The 26,186-nt window shown below is 33.5% G+C and overlaps 1 protein-coding gene across 1 annotated transcript in view; it reads right to left on the reverse strand.

Annotated features, from left to right (window-relative positions):
* The window catches only part of Col19a1 (collagen type XIX alpha 1 chain), a 321,254-nt gene that overhangs the window by 290,952 nt on the left and 4,116 nt on the right, over nucleotides 1-26,186 (reverse strand). Inside the window, exons 2-4 of the mRNA XM_047558644.1 lie at nucleotides 18,394-18,520; nucleotides 5,172-5,246; nucleotides 4,141-4,240 (exon numbers count right to left, since the gene is read on the reverse strand). Of these exons, the coding sequence (XP_047414600.1) occupies nucleotides 4,141-4,240; nucleotides 5,172-5,246; nucleotides 18,394-18,484 (266 nt within the window). The 5' untranslated portion in view covers nucleotides 18,485-18,520. The remainder of the gene's footprint in view (nucleotides 1-4,140; nucleotides 4,241-5,171; nucleotides 5,247-18,393; nucleotides 18,521-26,186) is intronic.

Below are 26,186 nucleotides of genomic sequence, written 5' to 3' on the forward strand. Positions count from 1 at the left end.
ACGGCCGATGTAGAAAAGACATGGTATAAGATAAACCATTCAACAGTAGCAAAGACAGGTTGAACCACCCCATTATATACAAAACAGCTTGCTCATACTTAGGATTATTTCCAAAGAAATTGTGAAAGTCCAGATATCTTGAAAGATCCCCCCAAACCATACACATCTTACAAATATATAATTTGAGATTTTCTATTTACTGAGATTACGTTTTTAAAAACATAAAAATTAGAATAGCTTCTATCAAATCTTTTTTCTTTGAGATGTTCATTTTTGATTTGTGTAGAAACCATTTTCTTAACTTTTTCAAATTACACATTGACACTTCTTTACTGTCAAATGTGTGACAAAAATATTTTAAAATTTTCAGTTGTATTTTGACTTAAAATTTATTTTTAACTGATAGATAAAAAATAAAAATCAACTGGGCATAGTAGTGCACATCTGTAATCGTAGCAGTTTGGGAGGCTGAGGCAGGAGGATTCCCAAGTTCAAAGCCAACCTCAACAATTTAGTGAGGCCCTAAGCAACTTAGTGAGAACTTGTCTCAAAATAAAAAATAAATAAAAGGGCTGGGGGTGTGGATCAGTGGTTAAGCACCCCTGGGTTCAATTCCTGGTACTAAAATAAATAAACAAATAAATCACATCCATGTTAATGGGAATTATGTAACATTTAGATATGTGTCTACATTGTTCTGTATTTAAATCAGGTTAAACATATCTATCTTCCCAAACATTTATCATGTCTTTATGATGAAAACTTTAAAATCCTTTCTTCTGGCTTTTTAAAATGTACAGTACATTATTGTCATCTGAGGTCACCCTTAGGTGACAATGTGCAATAGCATACCAGAACATCTTGTTCTTATCTAACTATAACTTAATACCCATTGATCAACCTTTCCCCATCCCTTCCTTCACCCCACTCTTCCTAGCCTCTGATAACTATCATTCTATTCTCACCAACTATCTCTTTTTTTCATCTAAAACTTTGAAACTAAATATCTTGCTTTCATAAACCACCAATTTAATAAAAGAGACAGAAAGAAGACTCCACTGGAGACTTGTGACAAAACCTAAGGGGACCATATCCATCATTTATGTCACTGTGTCTAGTCACATTATCCAAACTCATAAAATATTATTACATTTAATCTGTGTGTTTCATATGTAGCCTCAATCTCCCTTACTCTTAGGGATAGCTTCAGTGGCAAAAGTCACCAGCTTATAGGCATCATCCTAAATCAAAGAAGTCACAAACTTGAAAGGAATGTGAGCCCGTCTCTCCTTTCTCTTTTCCCTAATGGATCATAGCTCTTTAATTCATTGAACCCAGTGTGGCCTCAGACTCCTTCTCACCACAGAATCATCAACTGTTGCTAACTATCAAAAGCCGGAGGGCTAAGGCTATCTACCATACTTGAATTCAATAATAAATCAGAAAATTCATTTGCCTGGTACTTTTGAAACTGATTTCTCCCTTGGTCAATCAAACTATACCCCTTCAGGATCAGCAGTACACAGAAACTCAGCATGTGTCAACTCTTCTAAAATATTCAATACTAAGCCCTTTTATTTGAAATAAGTCTCTATAAAACACATACTGAAAGAGAGACAGGAGCTCTATTACATTAAGAAGATAAGGTTCTCTATGGTGTGCATGTGTTTGCTATCATTTCTCAGAATTTTACCAGTTTACCCAAATAACTGACAAAACACACTTAAAATAAAGAACGATCTTGTGGGACACAGAACTCTATAGGTATAAAAATAATGAATTATTTATTTTACATAAGTGGGCGTACTTGTGGATACAAGAAGCCAAGGAAATTTCCTATAAAAGAGAGTCCTAGAAAACTAGGTAACATGCCACCTAGATTCTTTTAAAACCCCCAAATACTTACTATTTGTTACTCCCAAGAAGTACTGAACAAATAAATATGAATTTAAAACAAAGCAAAACACATTACACCCCTCAGAAGTTGCATGAGCCTGTGCCACCCTAAGTGTTTCATGGTGTTTATCTGGAGGGCCTCTGCCAAAGAAACCTTTGGGAATCCCACATTAAGCCAGGCTCAAGGCACTGAGTGTGCCTAACAGGTATCTGACCAACAAGCACGCTTATGAGATCCCTTCCCTGGTGAATCTCACCTGAAATATGCCAGAACAATAAAAGCAAACGTAGGCACAGAAAACATCCCCATTTTCCACTTAAAATAGCATCTGTTTTCCCATGCTGACTCCGCAAGGCAGCTTATTTACAAATATATAAATAGCTGCAACTTTACTCCAGTCTCATTGAAAAATCAAAATGGCATCATGCAAGAGAAGCATCCTAGCATACTTGGCTCGATGAGTGAAATGTAAGTGGATATGAGCCAGCTACTTGACACTCACTAGTCAGCTTAACCAGATACCCTCCAGTTTCCTGTAGTGAAGGTCCCAGGGTTTTGCTCCACAGAGCCAGAGAATTCATTTATATTGATTGCCCAGGGATTGGGTAGCGATTTAGAGCCAAAGCTCAGGAAACAAATTTCAAGTCATGCTTAATAATTATAATCTCATGGATTCACAGGGGAACAGCATTACCTAAAAGTGGCAGCAAGGTTTCCAATATAGCTACTTAAAATTAGTTAAGTCTTCTTTCACTCAAATCCAATGAATTTTAAAAGGTTTCACTCCAACCTTTTTTCCGCCTGACCAGAATTACAGGAGTTTAAATAAGCAGGAGGGAAAATTGCATTTTAATTTTTGGAACAGAATACATTTCCTTTCCTAAAGTCATTAAAGGTATCCACTACTAGTTTAGAAATACATATTTGCATATATATATATATATGAATATATGTATATATATGTGTATATATATGTGTGTGTATATATATGAAATATAATGGATCTTGGCTTTTCTTTACTGTGTATGCCCACCCAAACATGGAAATGCTGTGCTGTCCTCAGTGCCTATCTATTTGGCCACCTAAATAGCAGCACTTGACAGTATTGGTTCGTACAGTTACATCTGCTAAAGTACCCTTCCTGAAAGTTAACCACCAAGTCCCCAATATCAAATCCCTTTTCCCTAACACTAATGTGTTTTACCAATTAATGGGTAGTTTACTTATAAGGAACCATGTTATTAAAGTAAAATTAAAGTATCACAAAATAGGAGGTTCAAAAGAAACTTTTCTTAAGGAAAAAAGTGTAGCTAGGTTATTCACTGCATCTGAGATGATTGATGCTATTTCCCTTACAGAATTCAAATGCTGAGATTCTCAACAATTTTTTCTTTAACTTAAGTAGAAGGTTATCCATCAGGAAATGGCAGCATTCATAGATTTTCCCACAAAACATCTATGTTGCATGTTAAACCAAGTGGATTTTGATGCTTTTATCATTGCAATGTTTTCATACACAGGGCTGCTTATGCCTGACTCAAGGAATAAATGTCATGACTATATATGTTCCCTGCCTTCCTGGTGACTCAACTTTCTGAATGACTATCAACATATCCCCCAAGTATTGCCATATAGAAATTATTATTGCCCTATCCGGTTCCTGACCAATTGCCATTATTTAAAAGGTAACGTTCCTTTAAAAAAAAAAATCTAGGTGTAACCATAGGAAAAAACAAAGACAAAATAACAATGGAAAAATGGTAAATTAATTTTTAAATGAAGAGTATCAAGATAAAAAATAAAACTGCAAAACAGTTTATTTTAGTTTGTACTCTATGTACTACATATGGTGAATGCCTAACAGCTAAATTCCTTTAACTTATTGTGACAAATGGTAAATATAGAAACAAATACAATGGATCTCGGTTTTCTCTCTCTGAATCTGCATTGTGTCTTGGGTTTCAGTTTGTTCACATTTTAAAACCTAATTTCTTCAAAAATTATTTCATTACCATCCTCTAACAATTATGGCTCTGCATGTATAAGAGGTATTTCACATACTATAGAACAAAGATCAGATGACAAAAATTTTCATAAACAAAAAGTACATATGCAGCACAGCATTTAAGTAGGATAACAGTATTGAAAAGTTTTTGCATTTTTTTAAACAAATCATTTGAAAATTCCTTAGAAGTTAGCTTAGTAGCAATTAAAAGACAAAGAAAAATTATTATTTTACTCACATAGTATCTCTAATAAGAAGTGCACTTCCCAATTTGAAACAGGTTTTATCACCTTCACAAAATGCACGTCTCAGAGAAAAGCTCTCTCCTAGATCAAAACCTGTAAAATGTGACACATTATTTAATCCAGCAGTTTTATTAAATTTAATATACTCAGAGAAATATTGATTTTTTAACCAGAATTATTTTGTTGTCTTTATCTATAGTCTGATTTACTTCAAATAAAACCCTGCTGTTTGGGATCAGCAAAATTCCTTGATTTCATCTTTTTCTCCTTCTAGGGTACAGAAAGATGAAACTCATTTTGTATACAGAACATATAGCCTTCTTTCTGAAGAAAGGTTCACAAATACATTTCAAAAGACAAAAATATTGGTATCTTTTGACCTACAAATTATCTAGGTAAATACAGTAGCTCATGGTTGCATCTCTGAAGTATTGACAGAAAATTAGACAAAAAAGTTCAGTCATTCATTTAAAATCTAAACAGCTCTTTAAAAATTATACTTTAGAAGGATGCATATGTGGGGAAATACTGGGAATTCAGATACAATACATGTATTATTAATATGTTTGTGTGCATGTGTGTGGGTGTGAGAGAGAATATGAGAAAGAGAGAAGGAAAGAAGATGATGATGGAGGGGAGGAGGAGGGAGGAGGAGGAAAAGAAAAATTGTAGGAATGTTATGCTAAAATGCTAATGGTGGCTATATTTGGGTGGTAAGGTCTTCTTTGTCATAAATTTCCCTTTCTCTTTTAAAAATTTCCATGGTGGATAAAACTTTTATCATTTTAAACAACTTCTTTCCCCCAACAGTTTGTGGTATTATTGATCTTAGACTAAATGATACAGAAAACTACTTTCAGCATTTTTCTGCATTATCCACTTTTAATTTTTATATTAATGTTGCAATCTTAAGTTGCAATGTCAAAAATCACCTACAATGTATGGTGATAATTTACTATATATTACTGCACATATGGTGATAATTTACATAAAATCCTACTTTATCAAGGATTATAATGCTTACCTGAAACTTCAAGTTCATTTCTGTTGTCTTGTGTAAACTGATATCCCACCGTCCTCAGAATAGGACATTGTTTTTCTATTAAAAAAAAATGAAAGTATAAGTTATTTGTACCACATTTTCCATCCAATTTTTCAAATAAATTTGAATCCTACCATATAGTCATAAACTTAAGATAAAAATTAAAACAAAACCAAACAGAACCACTTTCTTAAATTTCTGTAAAATGTGGATAAAGGAGTACCCCACCTGGATTTGCGACTCTGAGGATTTCATGTGGTTGCTTATGTAAAGTGCCTGGAATTCTGCCTGGTCCGCAGAGAGTACTTCTTAGTGTTAGCTATTATCATTACCATCACTATATTCTAACACTTCAACTATTCCTGTGTATTTGACATTGGAAGTTAGCTGACTTTAACAAGGTGGTTAAACTTTTATGTCCAAAGTATATTCAATAGTTAAACAAGTTAACCACTACTATATTTTAACATAACTTTGGTTCAGGTTTTGGGGTCAGATGACATTAAACTTTTAGAACAGAAGGGGACATGCATGGAAATAACTAAAATATAATTTAAAAGTCCAAAAGCAATAAGCTCTGCCATACAGAAAGTAGTCTCCAATGAAAAAAAATGAGATTAAAGCACTGAAAAAGTGTTAATTGTGTGCCAAGGACTTAGTGATATTCAGAGAAAAAAGATAAAACCAGTCCCTACTCACGGTGAATTTACCACACCACAGTAACACTGTAATGTATATACATACATACACTAATATTTAACATCTGGGTACATATTTAGATCTAGTTCAGGCTAGGTACTGTAAATGTAGTAATTAATTCACAAAAAATTGTAGCCAATTTTTGGATTATGTAAAGGTAACTATACAATAAGATGGCTAAAATCTTAAACCAAATCAACAAAATATTTTGGCATCAGGTAATCATAAGTTTAATTTGCCAGGTCTAAAATTTATGACTGGGTTTCATGACTCTAAAGTTTTTCATATAGAAGGAAATAAACTGTTTAAAATCAAATTGATCTTCTGCTCTGGGAGTAGAAGTAGTGGAGTAGAAATTGCTGATCCTCCAGTTCAATGGCTGAGCTCCTCAGCCCTTCATTTGACAAGCATATCACAGGCCTTACGCATGGTGGCAAAGCATCATCTTAATATATTTAATATAAACCACATTCTGAATTGTACTGTCAATCAGTTTTAAAAGTAAGAAACAAATAAAATGCAACATACATTCTGAATACACAATCTGTAAAGTGCAATTATAGTACTAAATAATTTTGGAGATTACTTAGGTACTGGGGAAACTTGTACCTCAGAGATCTTATGATGGCATATCCTATTCTAAATAATAGTAAAATCACCAATATTTTGTAAACATTACTGATTTTTGCCTGAATTCATAGTTTTTTAAAATAAAACTCAAATATCTATCTCATCTAAGATTTCTACACTAAAAACTAGAGAACATTGCTAACAAAAAAACTAAAGATCTAAATAACACGTGGGATATACCAAGTATTTAGGTTGGAAGATGCATTATTATTAAGATGTCAATTCTTAGTTTTATCCCTAGATTCAGTGTAATGCCAATTAAAATTCCAATAGATTAGGGTGTGTGTGTGTGTGTATGTGTGTGTGTGTGTGAGAGAGAGAGAGAAAGAGAGAGAGAGAGAGAGAGAGAGAGAGAGAGAGAGAGAGATCCAACAAGCTGTTTTTCAAATTAATATGGAAAAATTAAAAAAAAAACAAAACAACTTGGAAAACTTAATAAGATATTAGACGTTTTTAGTATGTGGTGTTGATATACATATAGAAAATACATCAATGAAACAGACTAGAGGGTTAAAATATCTATGTACATATAGTCTCCTTATTTACTACAAAACAACCATTGCAATTCAGTGGGAAAAGGATGGTCTTTTCAATCAATAGTGATGGTCAAAGAGATACATACAGAAACCCACTGAATTTTAATCCTTGCTTCACACCATGCACAGAAATTAATTAGAGATGATCATGAAGATGAAAACTAAGACAATAAAGCAGATGCAGGTAGAATAGTAAATCTTCACAACTTGTAGCAAAGATTTTTTGAAAGGAACATAGGAAGCATTACAAAAGAAAAGATGAATGATTAAAATTATTTAATCATTAAAATTAAAATCTTTATTAATCAAAAGATATTAGAAGAGGGCTGGGGATGTGGCTCAGTGGTTAAGTGCCCCTGGGTTCAATCCCTGGCGTCAAACAACAATAACAAAACCAAGACATTAGAAAAGTGAAATGATAAGTCATAGCCCAGGAGCAGGTATTTGGAACATATATACCCAGTAGAGCATCATATCTAGAATATGCAGTGAGTTCCCACAAATCAATAAGAAAAAATATTGAAATGCTTATTTTAAATATGTGCAAAAGCTTAAGCACTTCAGGAAATAACATTCAAATTGCCAACCTATATCTGAAAAGGTACTAGATAGCATTAGTAAACAAAGAATATAGAGTAAAACCACCAAAGAGATACCATTAAATGGTTGAAATCAAAGAACTAATAGCATCAAGTCCTGATGAGGATGTGATGAGGAATGAATGGAAGTAGACATTTGCAGCAATATCTATGTACATATCTCTTCACTAAAACAATAACTGCCCTGAACTGCTTGTGAAAGTGGAAATTACTACAACCACTTCAGAAAACTGTTTAGCAGTATTTACAAAGGCTACATACACATGAATTCTATGACTTGGAAATTCAATGAACCAAGAGAAATGACAGCAAATAATGAGTGTAAATGACCCTTTTAGATAAGATATTCATGGTGGCATTATTCATAATAGTCTAAAACTGGAAACAGCCCAACAGTTCATCAGTAAGATGTTGGTGTATACAACAATAAATTGTATTGCAATAAAAATAGAATGAACTAATGATATATGCAGCAACTGGATGAATCTCACAAATACAACATTAAGTAGAAAAAAATTATCATTACTCCCAAAATATGTGCTGCCTAATTCCATCTACATGAAGTGCAAGGACTGCATAACTAATCTGTCAGAGCGGGGGTTACAGTGGTGGGGTGTCAACTGGCCAACTGGGGGAGTAAATACAGAGAAGCTTTCTGAGGTTCTAGAAAAGTTCTCAATTTTAATCTGAGTGATAGTTAAAGAGATCTATAAATACATATGTAAAAACTCATTGCACTATGGACTTAACATTTGTTGACTTTAGTGTGTATAAGTAACACTTCAACAAAAGAAGAAAACAGCATTCTATAAGAAAATACTTGAAGCTAAATGTTATTCTTATAAAATAAACAAAAATACTAAGCTCTGATCAAATTTTTATTAAGGCCATGAATGAATATAACAAAGAAGATTAAAGTCTTTACAATATATGTATGTCTGAGTAGATGATTGGCAAAACAAATCTTAAGACAGCAGAAAGGAACTTGCCACTGTGACACTTTTTTAATGAGGGGGAGGTAAGTTGGCCTATTTCCAATTTGGAAACAGTATATATCTTATTTAAATTCTTCCAAGGATTTAGTGAATATATGATGAAGTCAATGAAATAAACCTGCCACTTTGAAATGAATGGAATTCAACATTTCCAGTCATATTTATGTATTTCTCCATTAAAAGTCTTAAGCTTATTAAAATCAAATGCCATTTCATATCTTTAGAACATGCTTTGTTGTGAAAAGTTGAGCAGAACAACTTAAAACTAAATGTTAATTATTTGTAACTTAAGATTTAAGGCACAATAATCTGAATGTCTGAAATTTGATGAATGCATTGCATAAAGTAGCAAGGCCGGGAAGTGGCTATCACAAGTGGGATATGCTAATTTGTTTACATATCAACATACTCATTTTAACATAAAGTGAAGCACAGTTTAAAGTAAATGTAATATGTACCTTAACCATTTATAGGTAAGATTCAAATATGCAAATATTGTGTCAGGTAGACAGAGACCAAGCACTGTAGCAGTGTTTCTTTAAAAGTCCTCTGGAATATTTCAAAAGTAATATCTAAAATTTTACTCCAAAAAATGTACTGCTTAGCGAATCCTGATCAACAGATTTTTTTTTTCAAAAGCAAATACAAATGTCTTTTAAAAATTCCTGCTAAGACGTTAATGACTGTCAGACCCACTTTTCTTCTTTGGAAGAAAAGTTCTTTACAGGACTGGAGGGGTATTAACCAGAGCCAAAGGAAACAGAATGCTAGGCAGCTAGATCAGATTTGTGTAGTCCATGGTTTTAGTTAATTACCTACAAAGAGAAGACAAAATTCTTTTTAGTTTTTGAGCCCTCCTTCCAAAAATTAAAATCCTTTTGTCATCCAAAGGAAGCAGATCACATGGCCATCATTTTATGTCAGGGTTGAAACACAACAAGTTTCCTATAAGCCAACTTATTTTCCTCTATTTTCAACATTTCTTCTCAAAAATACATGTTGAATAATAGCATACCTAAGAAACTCTTCATTCTGTTTTGCCCATCTTTTTTTTTAAACACCTGCTGGAAAAATAAATCTCTGTTCCATACACATCTACACACAAACACACACACAAAATCACCTCTCCCCCTAATCTTTAAATCCTTGTACTATGATCCAGTCTTCTGGTACATTCTCCTCTATCATGAGATTAGATCACATCTTTTCTCTAAATTAATTTTAACTGATACATAGAAACATAAAAAAATGTTCATATTAATGGGATAACAGACAAGAATTTTGGGGGGAAGACAAGGAAAGCAGAGGAAACAAAAGCAAAAGTACACAAATGGGATTGCATCAAACTAAAAAACTTCTGCACATCTTTTGATACATATTCTTCTTATCAATGTTCTAGCATTTTCTATACTTAGTTATATATAAAAGTCTTCAGTTTAATACAGTATTCACGGATAGCATGTTAAAATTCTTTTTTTTTTTTCACTTTCATTCTTATTATTCACAGAAAGTACATTGAGTTCCCTTTCTGCTCTCAGACAATTAATACCAACTAAAATCTATTCTTTCAATTTTTATTATTTCCAACTGATATAATACCTAAAAGATTTATGAATGTTGCTGATGCTTACAATGAAAATGGGCTAGTCACCTTCTGTGACTCTGGGTTTAAGGGGCTCTGACCTTAGGAAGAGCCCTGAGGTGAGGTCATTCCTTGGGCTCTATAAGACAAAGGAAGAAAACAAAGATTTGTGAAGATGGTAAAAAATAAATATAAACAGGTTGTATTTCACTCTTTATGCTTTCTTCATAGTTCCTAATGTTATTTATACTATTTATATGCCACTTTACTGATTGCAGAAAAAGAAAACATGTAATTTAGCAAAGATAAAATTTCCATTTTAAATTTGCTAAAATGTACATAGCTCTACACATTTGTACTTTAATAATATATTATGAATAACACTTCACAGTAATCCCTTAACCAAGTTTTTAATTTCTGTGAGGTCAACTTGAGGTGAACTGTGATCTGAAAATATTAAATACAAAAATCCAGAAATAAATACTTCTTAAGCTTTAAATAATTTTTGGAGTATATTGTTATAATTGTTCAATTTTATTATTAGTTATTGTTACTGATATTTTGCTCCTAATTTATTAAACCTTATCGCAGATATTTATGTAAAGGAAAAGCAGAGTATGTATCAGGTTCAGTACTGTCCATGGTTTCAAGCATCCACTGGGGGTCTTGGAATATATTTCTCATAGTTAAGGGGAGCAAAAAGTAGACAAATATTATGGTATTCAATTAACTGTGAATTAAGGTTTGCTGAGAGATACTACAAAATATAAATTTGGAAGTCTGACCATTTGTATGTTATCTGGGAATAATAGTACTGGGCAATGGCAATGACTGACAGTTTTCCAAGAGGTCTCTTAAGACCAACTGACAAGGTCAGTTAATTAATTCAACTGACAAGGAATTAATATCTGGAATATACAAGGAACTCAAAAAACTCAATAGTACCAAATAATCTAATTTAAATCTAATTTACCAGAGTCCAAGATCTGGCCTTCAAGACTGAGTTTCAGACATCAGATTTTTGACAATACACACACAAAAAATCAGTTTCTCAGTAGCCCCCCCAACCCCCTGCCCCGTGATGCTGGTCCCCGAGCGAGCCTATCTTGCTCTTTCTACCATGGGCTGAGCACTCCTCTGCCGCCAGGCCTCAGTGCTGCTTTCTAGGTGTTCATTGTCTTACTCTCTCATTACCTTCATGTCTCTACTTAAATGTCCCCACATGAGGGCAGCCTTCCCTGACCACTCTGTAGGATAAAATAACTCCTCCTCCCCTAACATCACGTAGGACTGACAGCATAGCAAATAAAACACAGGATTTCCAATCAAATTTTAATGTTAGTTATATAACAAAAATATTTTTCATGTAAGAATGCACCATGCAATGCTTAGGACATATTCATACTTGTTGTTTACCTAAATTTCAAGTTTAGCTTGGTGTCCTGAGTTTATCTGGCAACTCTTCTTGCTTGCCCAAACTCTAAGTATTATGTCAGTGTAGACTAAAGATGAAGTGAAGATGGGGAAAAGCAGGGAGGAATTGAGATACCAAAATTAACAAGACATGATAATGACTTGAATATAGGAAGGAGGGAGAGTTGTCTTGCTTAACTAGATAAAGGTTTAGTTTACTGAAATAAATCCCTCAGAGAAATCAATAGCAGATTTGGCAAAGAGTAAATTAATCGATGGTGGAAGAGAGGAGGAGTTAAAAGTGTTAAGCTTGAGATGCCATTGAGAAATTCAAATGGTGAAGTTATTGAATAGATGTTTAGAAATAGGGATATGGGATTATATTAAAACAAACTTCTGCACAGAAAAAAATCATCAACAGAATAAAGAAGCAATATACAGAATAACAGAAAATATTTGCAGACAATTCAACTGACAAGGAATTAATATCTGGAATATACAAGGAACTCAAAAAACTCAAAAGTACCAAATAATCTAATTTAAAAATAGGCAAGTGATCTGAATTTTTCAAAAGAAAATATACATTCAACATCTTTAGCAATCAGGGAAATGCAAATCAAAATTACACTGAGATTTCATCTTACTCTAGTTATACCGGCAGTCATCAAGAATACAAATAATAATAAATGCTGGCAAGGATGTGGAGCAAAGGAAACACTTAAACACTGTCAATGGGATTGGAGATCAGTATGGAGGTTCCTCAAAAGACTAGGAATGGAACTACCATATTATCAGCTATACCATCTTTAGAATTTATCCAAAGAATTAAAGGTGGCATACTTTAGTTATACATTCGTAGCCATGTTTATAGTAGCATGATTCACAATAGCGAAATTATGAAATCAGTCTAGGTGTCCACTAACAGATGAAGGAATAAAAAAATGTGGTAGCTATGCACGATGGAGTTTTATTCAGTCATACAGAAGAAAGAAATTATATCATTTGGGAAAATGGATGGAACTTGAGAACATTATATTAAGTGAAATAAGTCAAACTTAGAAAGTCAAGGGTGGTGTGTTTTCTCTCATCTGTGAAAGCTAGGGAGGAAAAAGGAAACAAAAAAACAGGGATCTCATGAAAATAAAAGAGAGACCGGTAGAGAAGTGGAAGGAGACTGGGATGAGGAAGAAGAGGGAAAAGGAAGGTACTGGGGAATTGAATTTATTAAATTATGTTATTTGCTGTACGAATATATAACAATCAATCCCACTATTAAGTATAATTATAATGCACCAATAAAAAACCCTAATACAGTAAGCACATAAAAAAGAAGACATAAAATGACAAGTATATGAAAAATGCTCAACACTGCTAATCAACAGGGAAATGCAAATCAAAACCATAAAGAAAGATCATCTCACCCCAGTTACTTGGCTATCACCAAAAGTACTTTTAAAAATACTCTTATACTGTTGTTAGGGATGTTAGTATAGCCTTTATGGAAAATAGAATGGGGGTTCCTCAAAAAAACTAAAAATAGAACTATTATATGCTCCAACTATTGTATTACTTGGTATATAACCAAAGGAAATGAAATAATTACATAAAGAGACACTTGAGCCAGTTGAAATGGTGCACACCTGTAATAGCTACTTAAGAGGATAAGGCAGGAAGATTGTAAATTTGAGGCAACCTAGGCAACTTAGTGAGAACCTGTCTCAAAATAAAACTAATGAAGTGCTCAGTGAGAGTGGTTGCCTAGCATGCATGAGGTCTTGGGTTCAATCAATAGAATAATAATAATAATAATAATAATAATAATAGATACTTGTACTCCCATGTTTATTGTAGCACTATTCACTAGCCAAGATACAGAATCAATCAAGTTGTCTATTGACAGATGAATGGATAAAGAAAATGTGGTGTATACAGAGAAGGTGCAATTTTATTCAGCCCAAGAAGCATGAAATCCTGCCATTGGTGGCAATACTGATGGAACTGGAGTACACTTTTAAATGAGAACAAATACTGCATGTTCTTGCTCTTAAGTTAAAGTTTAAAAAAGTTGTTTTCATTGAGGTCATCACTAAAGGCTATGAAGGGTAGAGGGGCCAGGAGATAGGGTAAAGTTGAAAAATGGGTACCAAAATATTATTACATAGGAGGAACAAGTGCCAATGTTTTACAGCACAGTAGGGTAACTATAGTTGAAAATTTATTACAAATTTTATAAATTTCAGAAAGTAGGAGTTCAAAGACTTGTGATGCAAATAAACCATAAATGTTTAAGGATATGGAAATGCCAGTTACCCAGTTTGATCATTATACATTGTATACATTTATTAAATTACCACATCATCATAAATATGTAAAAATATTATATGGCAATTAAAAATCATTTATCAAAAAAAGAAAGAAACAGGTGTATGGAACATAAAAGAGAGATCCAGGTTGTGAAGTAAATTTATGAATGATTGACATATAAATAACATTTAAAGCCATAAGGGAGCTAGAGTTGTGGCTCAGTGGTAGAGTGCTTGCCTACCATGTGTGAGGCACTGGGTTCAATTCTCAGAACCACACATAAATAATAAAATAAAGGTCCATCAACATCTAAAACAATACTTAAAAAACAAACAAAAAATCCATGGGGATGGGTGAGATGATGAAAATGTAAGACAAGAAGAGAAAAGGGGTGAGCACTATCCCCTGCGCAATTGCAACATCTCTCTCCTCGTCAATATGCATAGGAATACACATAATGTATGTGGAATTTGTATACTTGTAAAACCCCAATAAAATCTGCCTGGTTGCATTGGAAGTTTTATTTGTCAATATTCTCTAACCCATATCAAAAAATTTGTTTTCTTTACCTATTAGTGTCAAAAATCATGACAGCACTCTCCAAACACTATACTTGGGGAAGGTAAAGAGAAACATTTACCACGGATGGAACTGGTTTATCTGTTTGCTTTTCATAAATGGAGACAGTACAACCTTTAGGTGTTTTTCATGCTGTCAAATGTTAAAATAGACTTATTGGAGAGAGGGGAATGCAGGTTTTATCATTTCATTGTCACCAGTTGCCCTCAGGCCCCCCGTGCACTTGATACTTTGCCAACAGGTCTGATAGAAGAATTTCTAATAGCCTAGGTTGGGAGAAAATTTGGTTAACAAAAATAAGCTAAGGGCATTGACCCAGAATATAGCAAAAACAATAAGAAAAAAGGAAACCAAACAAGAAAAAAATGGAAACACAGCTACATTAACAGAGAGGTCACAGAAAAATCACAAAAGCACCTCACTGCTTATCTTTGATCCAAAACTGTTTCTTCAAAGGAAAATACCTGGTTAGGAGTCATCTTCTTTATCTAATTATTGTGAAGCTTTCTTCCACTTTCCAAATTTAGGAATTGTAAAGTATATTTGTAAACATTAGGAGTTTTACTTGGTGCCATACTAAACACTAGGATTTCTTAAAAATGCAAAATTCTCTATATGATAGCAAATTTTTCTTATTTTAAGAGTAAGGTGCCTTTCATTTAGTAAAAGTTATGTTTCATAACAATAGTTTTTTCTTATAATTAATAGAAAACTAGATTAACAGGGTTTCTGTTTTGGGCTTTGATCCCATGTTTATAATAATTATCTTGACTTTTTATGTGAAACTTTAAATTAAAAAATTATTATTTAAATGGCATTCTGTCATCTCTAACCTGTTTTCTTAACTCTGGTTTTCTGGGTTTATTTTTTTGTTTTTGTTTTTTTTAATCACTTCTATAGATAATTTAGTGCTTAAGCCTAAGAACAAATTGAGGAAAAGAGAAGAAACTAAGTATTTGATACAAAGGTTTCAATCATAGAATAAACAGTTATGCAATCAATTAAAGCAAATGTTAAGATTATCTAGCATTTTATACATTTTAATACATCTATTTACCTCACCTTCCTTTCACAGCTAAATAAGCTGAAACTATCACATTCAAGGTAAAGTTCACTGGCAATACGACAATACACAAATATGCCTTTTCCAATAATATCAGCAATAATAGTAAAATTGCTAAATGAAGATGAAATGATGGAATTCTTAATAACTCAGAGTTTCTAAAATTTGTTATTGAATCTCCGTTACTCTTGAATTTTGTCCTACCTTGAACAATATTCCAAGTAATCGTTAACATACTATACCTAGGACTAAAGTAGAGCAATGAAAAGACTCAATTTATCTTTCATATATTTAGATTTAACAGTAAACTGTTGACAACTTCCCAGACTCCAGAGCTGAAACCCTAGCCTCCCTCTCAGATTTGTTATATTTTATTTTTAGATGTAATCACTTCCCTCCGGTAAATGGTAGTGACCACATGCACAGGTCTGCACATGAGGAAACTAAATGGGAACCTTGCATCGTGAATTAGATACAAGACACAAGACACAAGAAAAGGCCCCTGCCAGGCCATGCCCCGCCTGTCTTACTTTTCAATAATCCCTTGGACAGAGCTGTACTGGCATTTTCAATTAAGGCAAATGATACGAGAAGTGAAGAAATTTCCAAGGCACGTTTGGCATGTATTGCTTCATGAACATCTCCTACCAACTGGCTTGGTTAAAATCAACTCAAGTTTTTTCTTTATTAATTTTCTTTAGTGATACATGTTCTGTGAATCTTGTTTGAATTCAGATTAATTTTGACTTCATGTTTTCAGGAAAATCTTTTGAATATATTAATTGGGTAAAGTAAATTGGACCAGAATATATGCATTTTATAGTTCATTCTAACAATATAACCTGTTTAAAGAACTGAGATACTGCAGCAAAAGCCAAACATTCAGGGGAATTCCAAAATAGTGAAGTCGGTCTATGTAAGATGACTAGGTTCTACAGATATGCTGTAAGCACTGTGCTTATGCTTGATAATACTGTATTGTACATTGAAAGTCTGTTACAAGGGCAGATATAGTGTTACGTGTTCTTCCTACATTAAAAATATAAGACTTACTATAGGCCAAAACCAAATTAAAATAACAAAAGATAAAATAAAATTAAATGCAAGATAAAAGGAACCTGGTTGCATAAAATGAAAGGTAATCAACTGAGAGGAGGGGAAGAAAGAAAAATGAAATTTCAGTAAATTTTTTCAAAGGCAAGTGTTTCACCTAGTGTTTTCCCCAGAAATCCTTCATTAAATTCACCTGGGGCCTTTATTAAAGACATAAATTACCGAATTCCACCCTAGCTGAACCTGCACAAAAGGAATCTTTGAATGGAACTCAGGAATCAATATTGTAGGTGATTCTTGCTTGCTTGCTCTAGAACAATTTATGTAGACCTTTCAAATCACTGTTATCATCAAGAAACTTTATCACAAACTAGCACGTGCCTAAAAACTGTCCTAACAAAAGATCCACTCTCCTTTCTAACTGAAGTCCTACCCTCCCCAATTAAATTGCAAGGCATCTTAGTGTACATTAAAGACATATAAATTTAGAAGAGTAGCAACATTATGAGAAATGAACTCTCCTATCCTATGTATCCCCTTGTTTTTGTTTGTTTGTTTGTTTGTTTGTTTTTTTGTTTTGTTTTAGCATGGCTATAGTTGCTATGACTCACTTTTGATTTATTTCTCAATGAAGGAAGAATTTTCCCCCAGGATTACATGACAGCCACGGGATATCATTTATATAGTAATAGAATACCCAAATTCTCATGTGGACTATTTAGGAAATGTACCTCTGCAAAGTTAATGAAAAATCATAAAAACTTCCATGAAACTCTGAAAAATTAAGATTTGTTACATCTTTACAAGTGACTGTTTTTATTTCATGGGTGCCTTAAACTCAAAAGTCTCTATGAGAGTGAGTTTATCCCTGTTTAGCAAAAATGATTAAAGAGCTCTTCAAAAGAATAAACACAGTAAGACTTAGTCTTAGGGTGCATCACTACATGTGCTCATCATCAAAACACAAGCTGCATGATCCTTTGCATGGAAGACGTGGCAATGTTTCTCTTTCCTTAGTGAATGGCTTCTCCCATACATCTAATTCCAGTTTGTAATATGAAGTACACCTAGGACAGTAATTTAAATGTACTCAATGTTCATGAAAAGTCTTCCAAATTAGCTACATACAGTAATTAATTGTAAAAATCACAGATAGAAGTAAATGTTTCAAATTGCCTCTAAGCCCTCTGGAAATATTTGTGAGAAGACTGATAAACTTAACAATTACAAATATAAATATTGTCTATTTAGTTCAAAAGATACTCTGAAGATCTGTCAACCTTTTATTTTTCTCATCTGAGATACTACAAAATTGACATGTAATTAAACTACCTTTTTATTTACATTTCCTATTCTATTTTTCACTTTCCCTAATTAAGATTAGAGTATGTTCTCTTTAATCATAATTAGTGATGAGTTTCTGTACTTTAATTTTAACAAGAAATTCTTAAAGGGGAAAAGGAGAGACATTATCATATATATGCACATACAGACATATATGCATATATTTGTATTTGTAAATATCAATGACAGGAAAGGATAGCTCTATGTACAATATGCACATAAAACATGAGCTAATAAGCATTATGTGAAGGTCAGCGGTGGAAAACAACAAATTCTTATTTATTATATACTAGTAGATCTAATCTATGACTGCTTTAACCTTAATCAGATTGGTTTAATGATTTTTAAAAATGATTTAAGGACTATAAATAACATTTGGCAACTGGGCAAAGAGGTCGCTTGGATACCTGGCTTGTCCCTGACAGTCACGGAAGTAGAAGCAGGAAGCAGGAACACTGCCACCCAAGGCCAAAGCTTCCAAGAGCCAGTGCGCCTCATTGTGTCTTGAAACCATGTGAACAAGTGGCCACGGATCTGCAATGAAAAAAAAAGTTCAAATTTGTATTCTGCTTTATCATATCCAGAAATCCTCATCACCAAAGAGAAAACAGTAGATTTTTACACTGTATATAATTATACAATAGTATATATGAATATATATGTAATTATACATAATATATCAATACATACCTAATCTTTATGAAAGAGCTTAGAAAATATTTTCAGGTTAGTTAGTAGTTACTTATCAATTTGATACAACTTCTTCCCTTCTTTAAATGGTTTTTAAAACTATACCACTTACAATGACATATTTTGTTACTTTAAAAAATTATGTAAACACACATAAAATTTACATTCTAAGCTATTTTTTAACTTAGTGGAATTAAGTACATTCACACTGCTCTGTACCCATAACTATCATCCATCTCCACAACTCTTTTCATCTTACAAAACTAAAACTCTATACCAATTAAATGACAGCTTCTCATTCCCCTCTCCCTGTTATCATTCCTTCTGCCTCTGTGAGTTTGACAACTCTAGGTACCTCATAGGAAGAGAATCATTCATTCTTTGACTTTCTGTGACTTTCTTTAATTTAGTATACTGTTCTAAAAGTTCATTCATGTTGTAGTGTCAGAATTTTCTTCTTTCTTTTTATTGTAGGTGGAAAGATACTCTGTTGTATGCAAACTCAATATTTTATTTATCCATTAACTATTGGACATTTGGGTTGCTTCCATCTTTTGACTGTTCTGAATTATACTGCTGTGAACATGAAAAATCTCTGAGTCCCTGCATTCAATTCTTTGGAATATGTACCCAGACATAGAATTGCTGGATCACATGGTAATTCTAGTTTTAATTTTCAGAAGAATCACCATGCTGTTTTTCCATTACAGCTGATCATTTTACATTCCCTCCAAAAATGCACAAGGCTTTTTCTCCATAACCCTTGTTATTTACCTTCTTTTTGATAGATACCATACTAATGGGTATAAGATGTTGTCTACGGTTTTTATTTACATCCTCCTATTATTAATGATGTGAAACATCTTTTCATGTGTTTATTGGCCATTTGTATGTATATCTTCCTTGGAAAAATGTCTAATCAAATCCTTTGCCTATTTTTTTAATCCAGTTGTTTGTTTGTGGTTAAGTTGAAGGTGATCTTTTGTATTCTGGGTTTTAATCACTTAAAAATTTATGATTTGTAATTATGTTCTCCTATTTCATGGGTTTCTTTTTCACTTTGTTGATTATACCCTTGATATACACAGATGCTGTTTTTTATGCAGTTCATTTTGTTTTTCTTTTATTGCCTATACTTTTGGTGTCGTATACAATGATTCACATTTTAAATATAATTTTATTATTTATAATTCTTTTTCTCTTCTGATTATTAGTTTTACATATTTTGACCCAATTGAAACCATATTTTCTATAAAAAACTATATTTTCAACTGAATTGAATAATTACTACTCCTAGAGGGACTACTGCACATGTGAAAAGTATTTTTTCACTATATTTATGGAGAAAAATGGATATATGTAATACCTACCTCACCCAAAACTGCCATTGACATCATATTTAACATTAATACATTATGACCAGGCACAGTAACACATGCCTGTAATCCCAGTGATTCAAAAGGCTGAAGCAGGAAGATCTCAAGTTCAAGGACAGCCTTGGTAACTTAGTGAGACTCTCAAAAACTTAGCTAGACCCTGTCTTAAAATTTAAAAAATAAATAAATAAAAAGACAGGATGTAGCTCAGTTGCAAAGCACCCCTGGGTTCAATCACCAGTTAAAATAATAATGATAATAATGTGTTATATCCTAAATAGTCTTTCTAAAATTATATTCCTACTCTAAAGATATTACAATAAAAGATTCAGTAAATACAATTCTTCTAATGGAAAATGGAAATAAATGACAATTACAATATAATGGCTCCTTCAGTGTATTTGACAATTGTAGTATTACTAGAATAGCCATTCAAGAGTTCTAATATGCAAATAAAATTTATTCTACTTATTTGCCATCCTTCAAAGTTTAATGAAAAATAAAATATAAAAGAATTCATCTTACCAATGTCTAAATTCTGTTAATAGACTCTCTTTAGAAAAAAATAAATAAAGCCACCATTTTGGGTGTATCCTACATGTGCCAAATACCCCAAGATCAGCATTTTAAAATTAATTCAAGATTTTAGATATTTATGGATGAAATGCTAGGAGCAGCAGCAATTGCAATATTAAAACTGTACGTGTGGTTCTAAATATCAAACAGCTGGTTTATGCCTTTTTTCTTTTTGATTCCCTCATCTAGTATAGTCCCAATCCTCATATGACTTTGCAAACTTACCCTATTATTTCATGTCAGTTGGTAACTGTTAAAGAAATTAATTCTATTTCAAATAAATGAGCTATCAAATATTGATCTAGTTTTCAGAGAGATCTGTGTTGTTTTTAACCAAAGTTATTTCTGTTGGCCAATAAATTAGCAGTAAAACATAGTGATTTAAAAAAATCAAGATTTCAGCTGGGAATGGAGGCCCACAAAGTATAATCTCAGTGACTTGGGGGACAGAAGTAGCAGGATCACAAGTTCAAGGTCAGCGTTGGCAACATAGTGAGAACCTGTCTCAAAATTTAAAATATGAAAAGGGCTGGGAATGTAGGTCAGTGTAGAGTACCACTGCCGTTGAGTCAATTCCTAGTAATGCGCACACACACACACACACACACACACACACACACACACACTCAAACACAAAATCACGATTTCATGTTTGGGTTCTTCCATTTCTGATCAACATTTCTCAATGAGTATAGAACTTTTCTAAGTCTTAATTTATTTGTCTACAGCTGGGAGTACTAGGAATAATTTGTTTAATTCATGGAAATTGTATAGTGTGTATGGCTTTGAACAAACTAAGTGTTCTAGAGGTACCTGCTATTACAATTGTTTTCTGCACATATTAATAGACATTCAGTTGAAATTTATAGTTAAACTCTCTTCAACCTGAAGTTGATTTGATATTTGAAAATTAGAGAAGCACCAGAGCATCCTAGAAATTTATGTTCATTGAAGCTTTGGCTCCTGTTATAGTAACCAAGAATCAGAGAGCTATAAAGTCATAAGCATATGAATTCAATTTTGACCTCTCCAATTTCTTTGCGCCACTTAGAGGATGGTAGCACTTAGCTTCAAACACATTTATCCAAAGTGTTTGAAGTACAAAATTTTATGGTTCGTTGACCAGATGTTCTAGTTACTCAAGAATTTCCACTCCAATACTCCATTGACATGTCTCTTAGTGATTCAGCAAGAACTTGATAGAAGAATTCTTTCTTCTCTCTTACAACTCATCTCTCAGTGGTGTTTCCGATAGCTGACCATTCCCTCCAGTAAGCCCTGGCTCCTAATGGACTCACTTACCTCACAATGTCTGGAATTCCCTTCCATATCTGCTTCTTAGACCTTATTTTCTATCTGATTTCTTAATATTGGGATCTGTGGGCTCTTCTTTCCTCTCTCTTTATAATATCTCCCTAGGCAATTCACCTTTCTTTTGGCATTAAATACTATTTGTAAGGTGATGAATCTAAAATGCACATCTCCAGTCTAGACCTCTTCTGTGAACTTCAGACTGTGTATCCAGCTGCTTATCCAACAGTCACTTTTAGGATGCCACACAGACTTCCATAACCTAATAGTCCAGGTTATACTCATGATACCCAACCACAATTTGTTCCTCTCATGCTTTTTACAATCTTGATGATTATAATTTGTTAAAATGTTCAAACCAGAACCCTAGAATCACATTGATTTTTCTTTTTTGCTTATCTCCTTCTCCCACATCTAAACCAACAAGTCATGTCTGCATAATCCCAAACACATCTCAAATCCATTCATTTCTTGCTTTTCCTCTGCTCCCATCCTAGTTTAGATCAGATTTGTCTGTACCCCTGAACAGATTCCTATATGGTTCCCCTCACCATTACTGACTGTTGACCAAATTCATTCTTTGCATACTAATGAACTTTTCTTAGTGGAAAAGTTGGCACATGTCACTTCCCTGCTTCCAACTCTGTAATGATTTTCCATTGCACATTAAATGTAATCTAAAAAATCTTCCTATGACCCAGAAACCCTGAATAATTTGACTCCTACCCACTTCTCCAACATCATATGATACCATCCTTTTCCCTGATATCAGTTCCTCAAATTCTCAAACTCAAGGTTTTTGTGAATGCTATTTCCTCGCCCTGGAACACTTTGGGTCCTGTTCATCCTTCATCTTTCAATTTAAATGTTACCATGTAGAAGAACCTATCCTTATCTGACAAAGAAATGCCTTTGTCTCATTAGTCTCTAGCTCAGTCTTTTTTTTTTTTTTCTTTTGTCTGTGTATATATGTTTACTATCCCCACTTGACTTAAAACTCCATCAGGACATGGACTGTCTGTTGTATGCATTACTGTATCCTGGAGGCTTAGCATAATACCTGGAAGAATGGAGACTCAATAGATATTTGTTGAACTTTTAAAAAGTAAGAGACCGTCAATTTAAAAATCTTGAGATACAGTAAAATATGCTTCTTTTTGAAGTTATAGTGATAATATTCTAAAATTTATTTTGTAATTCTTAAGGTATTTCAAGGTCTTATAATATTTCAAGGGTCATTATCATGAGTATTTCTTCTCTTTGTATATTTCAAAATGTGCTTACTATTTGAGGTTTCTGTTGTTCAGATGCTAATTAGATGAAAATATAGTCCACCCAGCTAAGGACTTTTGAAAAATTTTCATTAAGGTATAAAAATAAATCTTCATATACACTTAAAAACACCTTTTTCAGATCTTCAACTTCTGCTGGAGGCTATTTTCAGTACTGATCCCAACAAAATTATCAAGAGAAAAACTTCCCTTGTGGTCTTTCTGAACTTCTTTTCCTGTTCCTTTTCCTGCACCTAGACACTGCTGCCCTCAAGCTACTTTTGGCTGACCCAGATGCACCTCTGGTGCCCTCCTTAGGTTTCTCAGTTCTTGGTTTTGTCCACACACTTCCTCATCAATACTTGCTATGTTTCTATCCTATCCCATCAGGTCCCAACTAGGTGATTGTCAAGATAGTTTTTATTAATGGATCCAAGTCAACAGTACCATTATTTTGTGTGTTGCTCTTCCCAGATAAAGTTGAATTTTAACATAGATCTTCAGTGTTTTCCAGTGGAGAAAAATATGGGACCTGGAGATAATAAATGTGAATGTTGAGGCTTTCTAAAGTCTTCAAATGACATTTTGCCTAGCTTATACAAAGTTGTTTCACAATACCTTTTCAAGAAGGATATGGAGAATATTGGTCCCATGTGGCCTCATTTTCTAAGGTAGAATTTCTTTTATATGTGGCATTTTATTTTAATAATTATAATGATTTGAGAGACAGGGATACCTGTATCTAACATTAGCAGGGTCCAGGAGAAGAGGTCCACATACCATATGTCTAAATATTTGAAAGTTATAAATAAAGTTAGTAGCATTGATAAAAATATTATTTCTCCTTTTACAACACGAATACCTTCATGAAGTCCTGAAAGCCCAGGTCAAGTTTAAAATCAAACAGAGTAGGCTCTGTAGGATAAGCTGGCCTCTATCCTAGACAAAAACTTATCCCTCATTTTTTTTTCTTCATTTCTGATTCCAGTTGCAGCATGCAGTCTCACTGCACATGTGTGAATCTGCCAATAAGTCTAAGTTCTGTCTATAGAGCCTGCACAATCACCATCCTTTGGGTCTAGGCATGTTTATAACAGTAGCTTGGTCTGTCCCCAGGATTAATAAATCAAAGAAGAGGTTTTCCAGGTCCTTGAGGAGGCTAAACTTCATTCAGTCAAGGAATTTCAGGATGGCAGAGAGGTACCTAGATCCTGATCTAGGCTTTGTGTAGTAGCTCTGTGGACTCTGAGCCCTGAGTGCAGGTACACATCCAGAGAAAGGCCATATCACATTAAAGTCTTCTAAAATGCAGGACACAGAGCATAGACTCTCTTCACCAGACCTAAGAGATCTTGCTGAAGCTAGATTTCAGGTCCCAGTTTGCTGATAGAAAACACTAGAGCACACTGAGACATCCCAAACTTGGGACTCAAGTTCGGGTTTGTTGGACTAAAAAGCATTGGCTGTTATACCATAATGTTTATATCAGGATAAGGAACACCTCCCCTAATACTTCCTCTTAAATATTGGCTATTCTCTATCAAAAAAATCCTGGACAGAATCCAGAGACTCCTTCTTAATTCTACAAAGTGCCCAAGTCATAGCTGTGATCGTGCTCAACACTGACAGCCTTGAATACTAAGGCAATGATCAAAATTAAGAATATTTGAATCAGGAGATAGATTTTTAAAAATCATTCCTTATTCATCTATGTTTGTGTACATAAAAAACAGATGGGATAGAAAAGAGTAATAGGAAATTTTAACCTTTCACTTCATTTCATTGATAGGATGATGTTCCTACTATGTGCCAGTCATTGGATATAAAGTGTGAGTCAAATAGAAGTTCTTGCTATCACTCTGGTCAAGGAAACAAAAAGTAAACAAATTCTTACATTATCTTTAAGAGGTATAATAGGAAAGACAGGAAAGCAGAATAAGTAGACAGAATGATGGAATGGTAGGCTTCCTAGATAAAATGGCCAGGAGTCTCTCAGTGAGCTCTTGAGCAAATCAAATGAAATCTACCTTTGGAACAAGAATAATTTCACTGTTAGGCCATTTAACATTTTTTTAGGTTCATCATGCATCTTTGAAATTTTGTATTAGTTAAAGGTTCAGAGGATTAGAGACTGAAAGAGCATTAGAGCTTTCAAAATAGAAAATAACAAGGAAAAGACAAGGGTAAGAAGAGAAAGAGGACAAAATGAAAAAGGAATATTGGTTCTTTTTATCTAGGCTATAAACACAATTATCAACTTTGAAAATGTTACTAAATGACTGAAGGAATTTATGTTTTCAGAGTATTCTTTCTAAAGAGAAATGCTGTGTGATTGGGCATGGGATCAGTTTTTAAATCAGACCTTCTTGACTATCCTGCAGTGTGCCTATACAAATCTCCATCAGGAAAATCTTGTCTCTAGTCATACTGTTATGAAGTGAGGCATTGTGTAAATAAGCAAAACAACAGGTGTTACACATCTGTTCTTTCACCAATGGAGACTCTCTTTAGTGAAGCTATAGTAGAGAATATAAACTATTAGCACAAGCCAACTGGAAAGTCACACAGAGCATTAAAAACCTACATCAATAATTAGACAAATATCCCCAAGAGCTTAGATCTAGGTCTAACATTATTGTACAATTTTATCATTAATTGGAGTAATAAAGTAAATTTACAGAGGTCTTCAGCAACTTAGCAAGGTTTCCACCCTTATTGTATTCTACAGAAACCTCTGAACCTTCATACTTTAGTTACAAGCATCATCATTAACTTAGGAACACAAGTAAGAAATTTCAGAATCACTGTTAAATTCTTCGTCACCTCCCAATCAGTTCTCTCTATCAGTGTCTATCAAGTCTACTTACAAAATGTCTTTGGGAGTCACACAAACTTTCTCATCCTTGCTGAAATCGCCTTTGTTCACCTTCTTATCATTTCCAGTTTTGAAAATTGCAAAACTCAACTCCCTTCCTC

This window comes from Sciurus carolinensis, chromosome 7 (genome assembly GCF_902686445.1).
Source record: "Sciurus carolinensis chromosome 7, mSciCar1.2, whole genome shotgun sequence".
Lineage (NCBI taxonomy): Eukaryota > Metazoa > Chordata > Mammalia > Rodentia > Sciuridae > Sciurus > Sciurus carolinensis.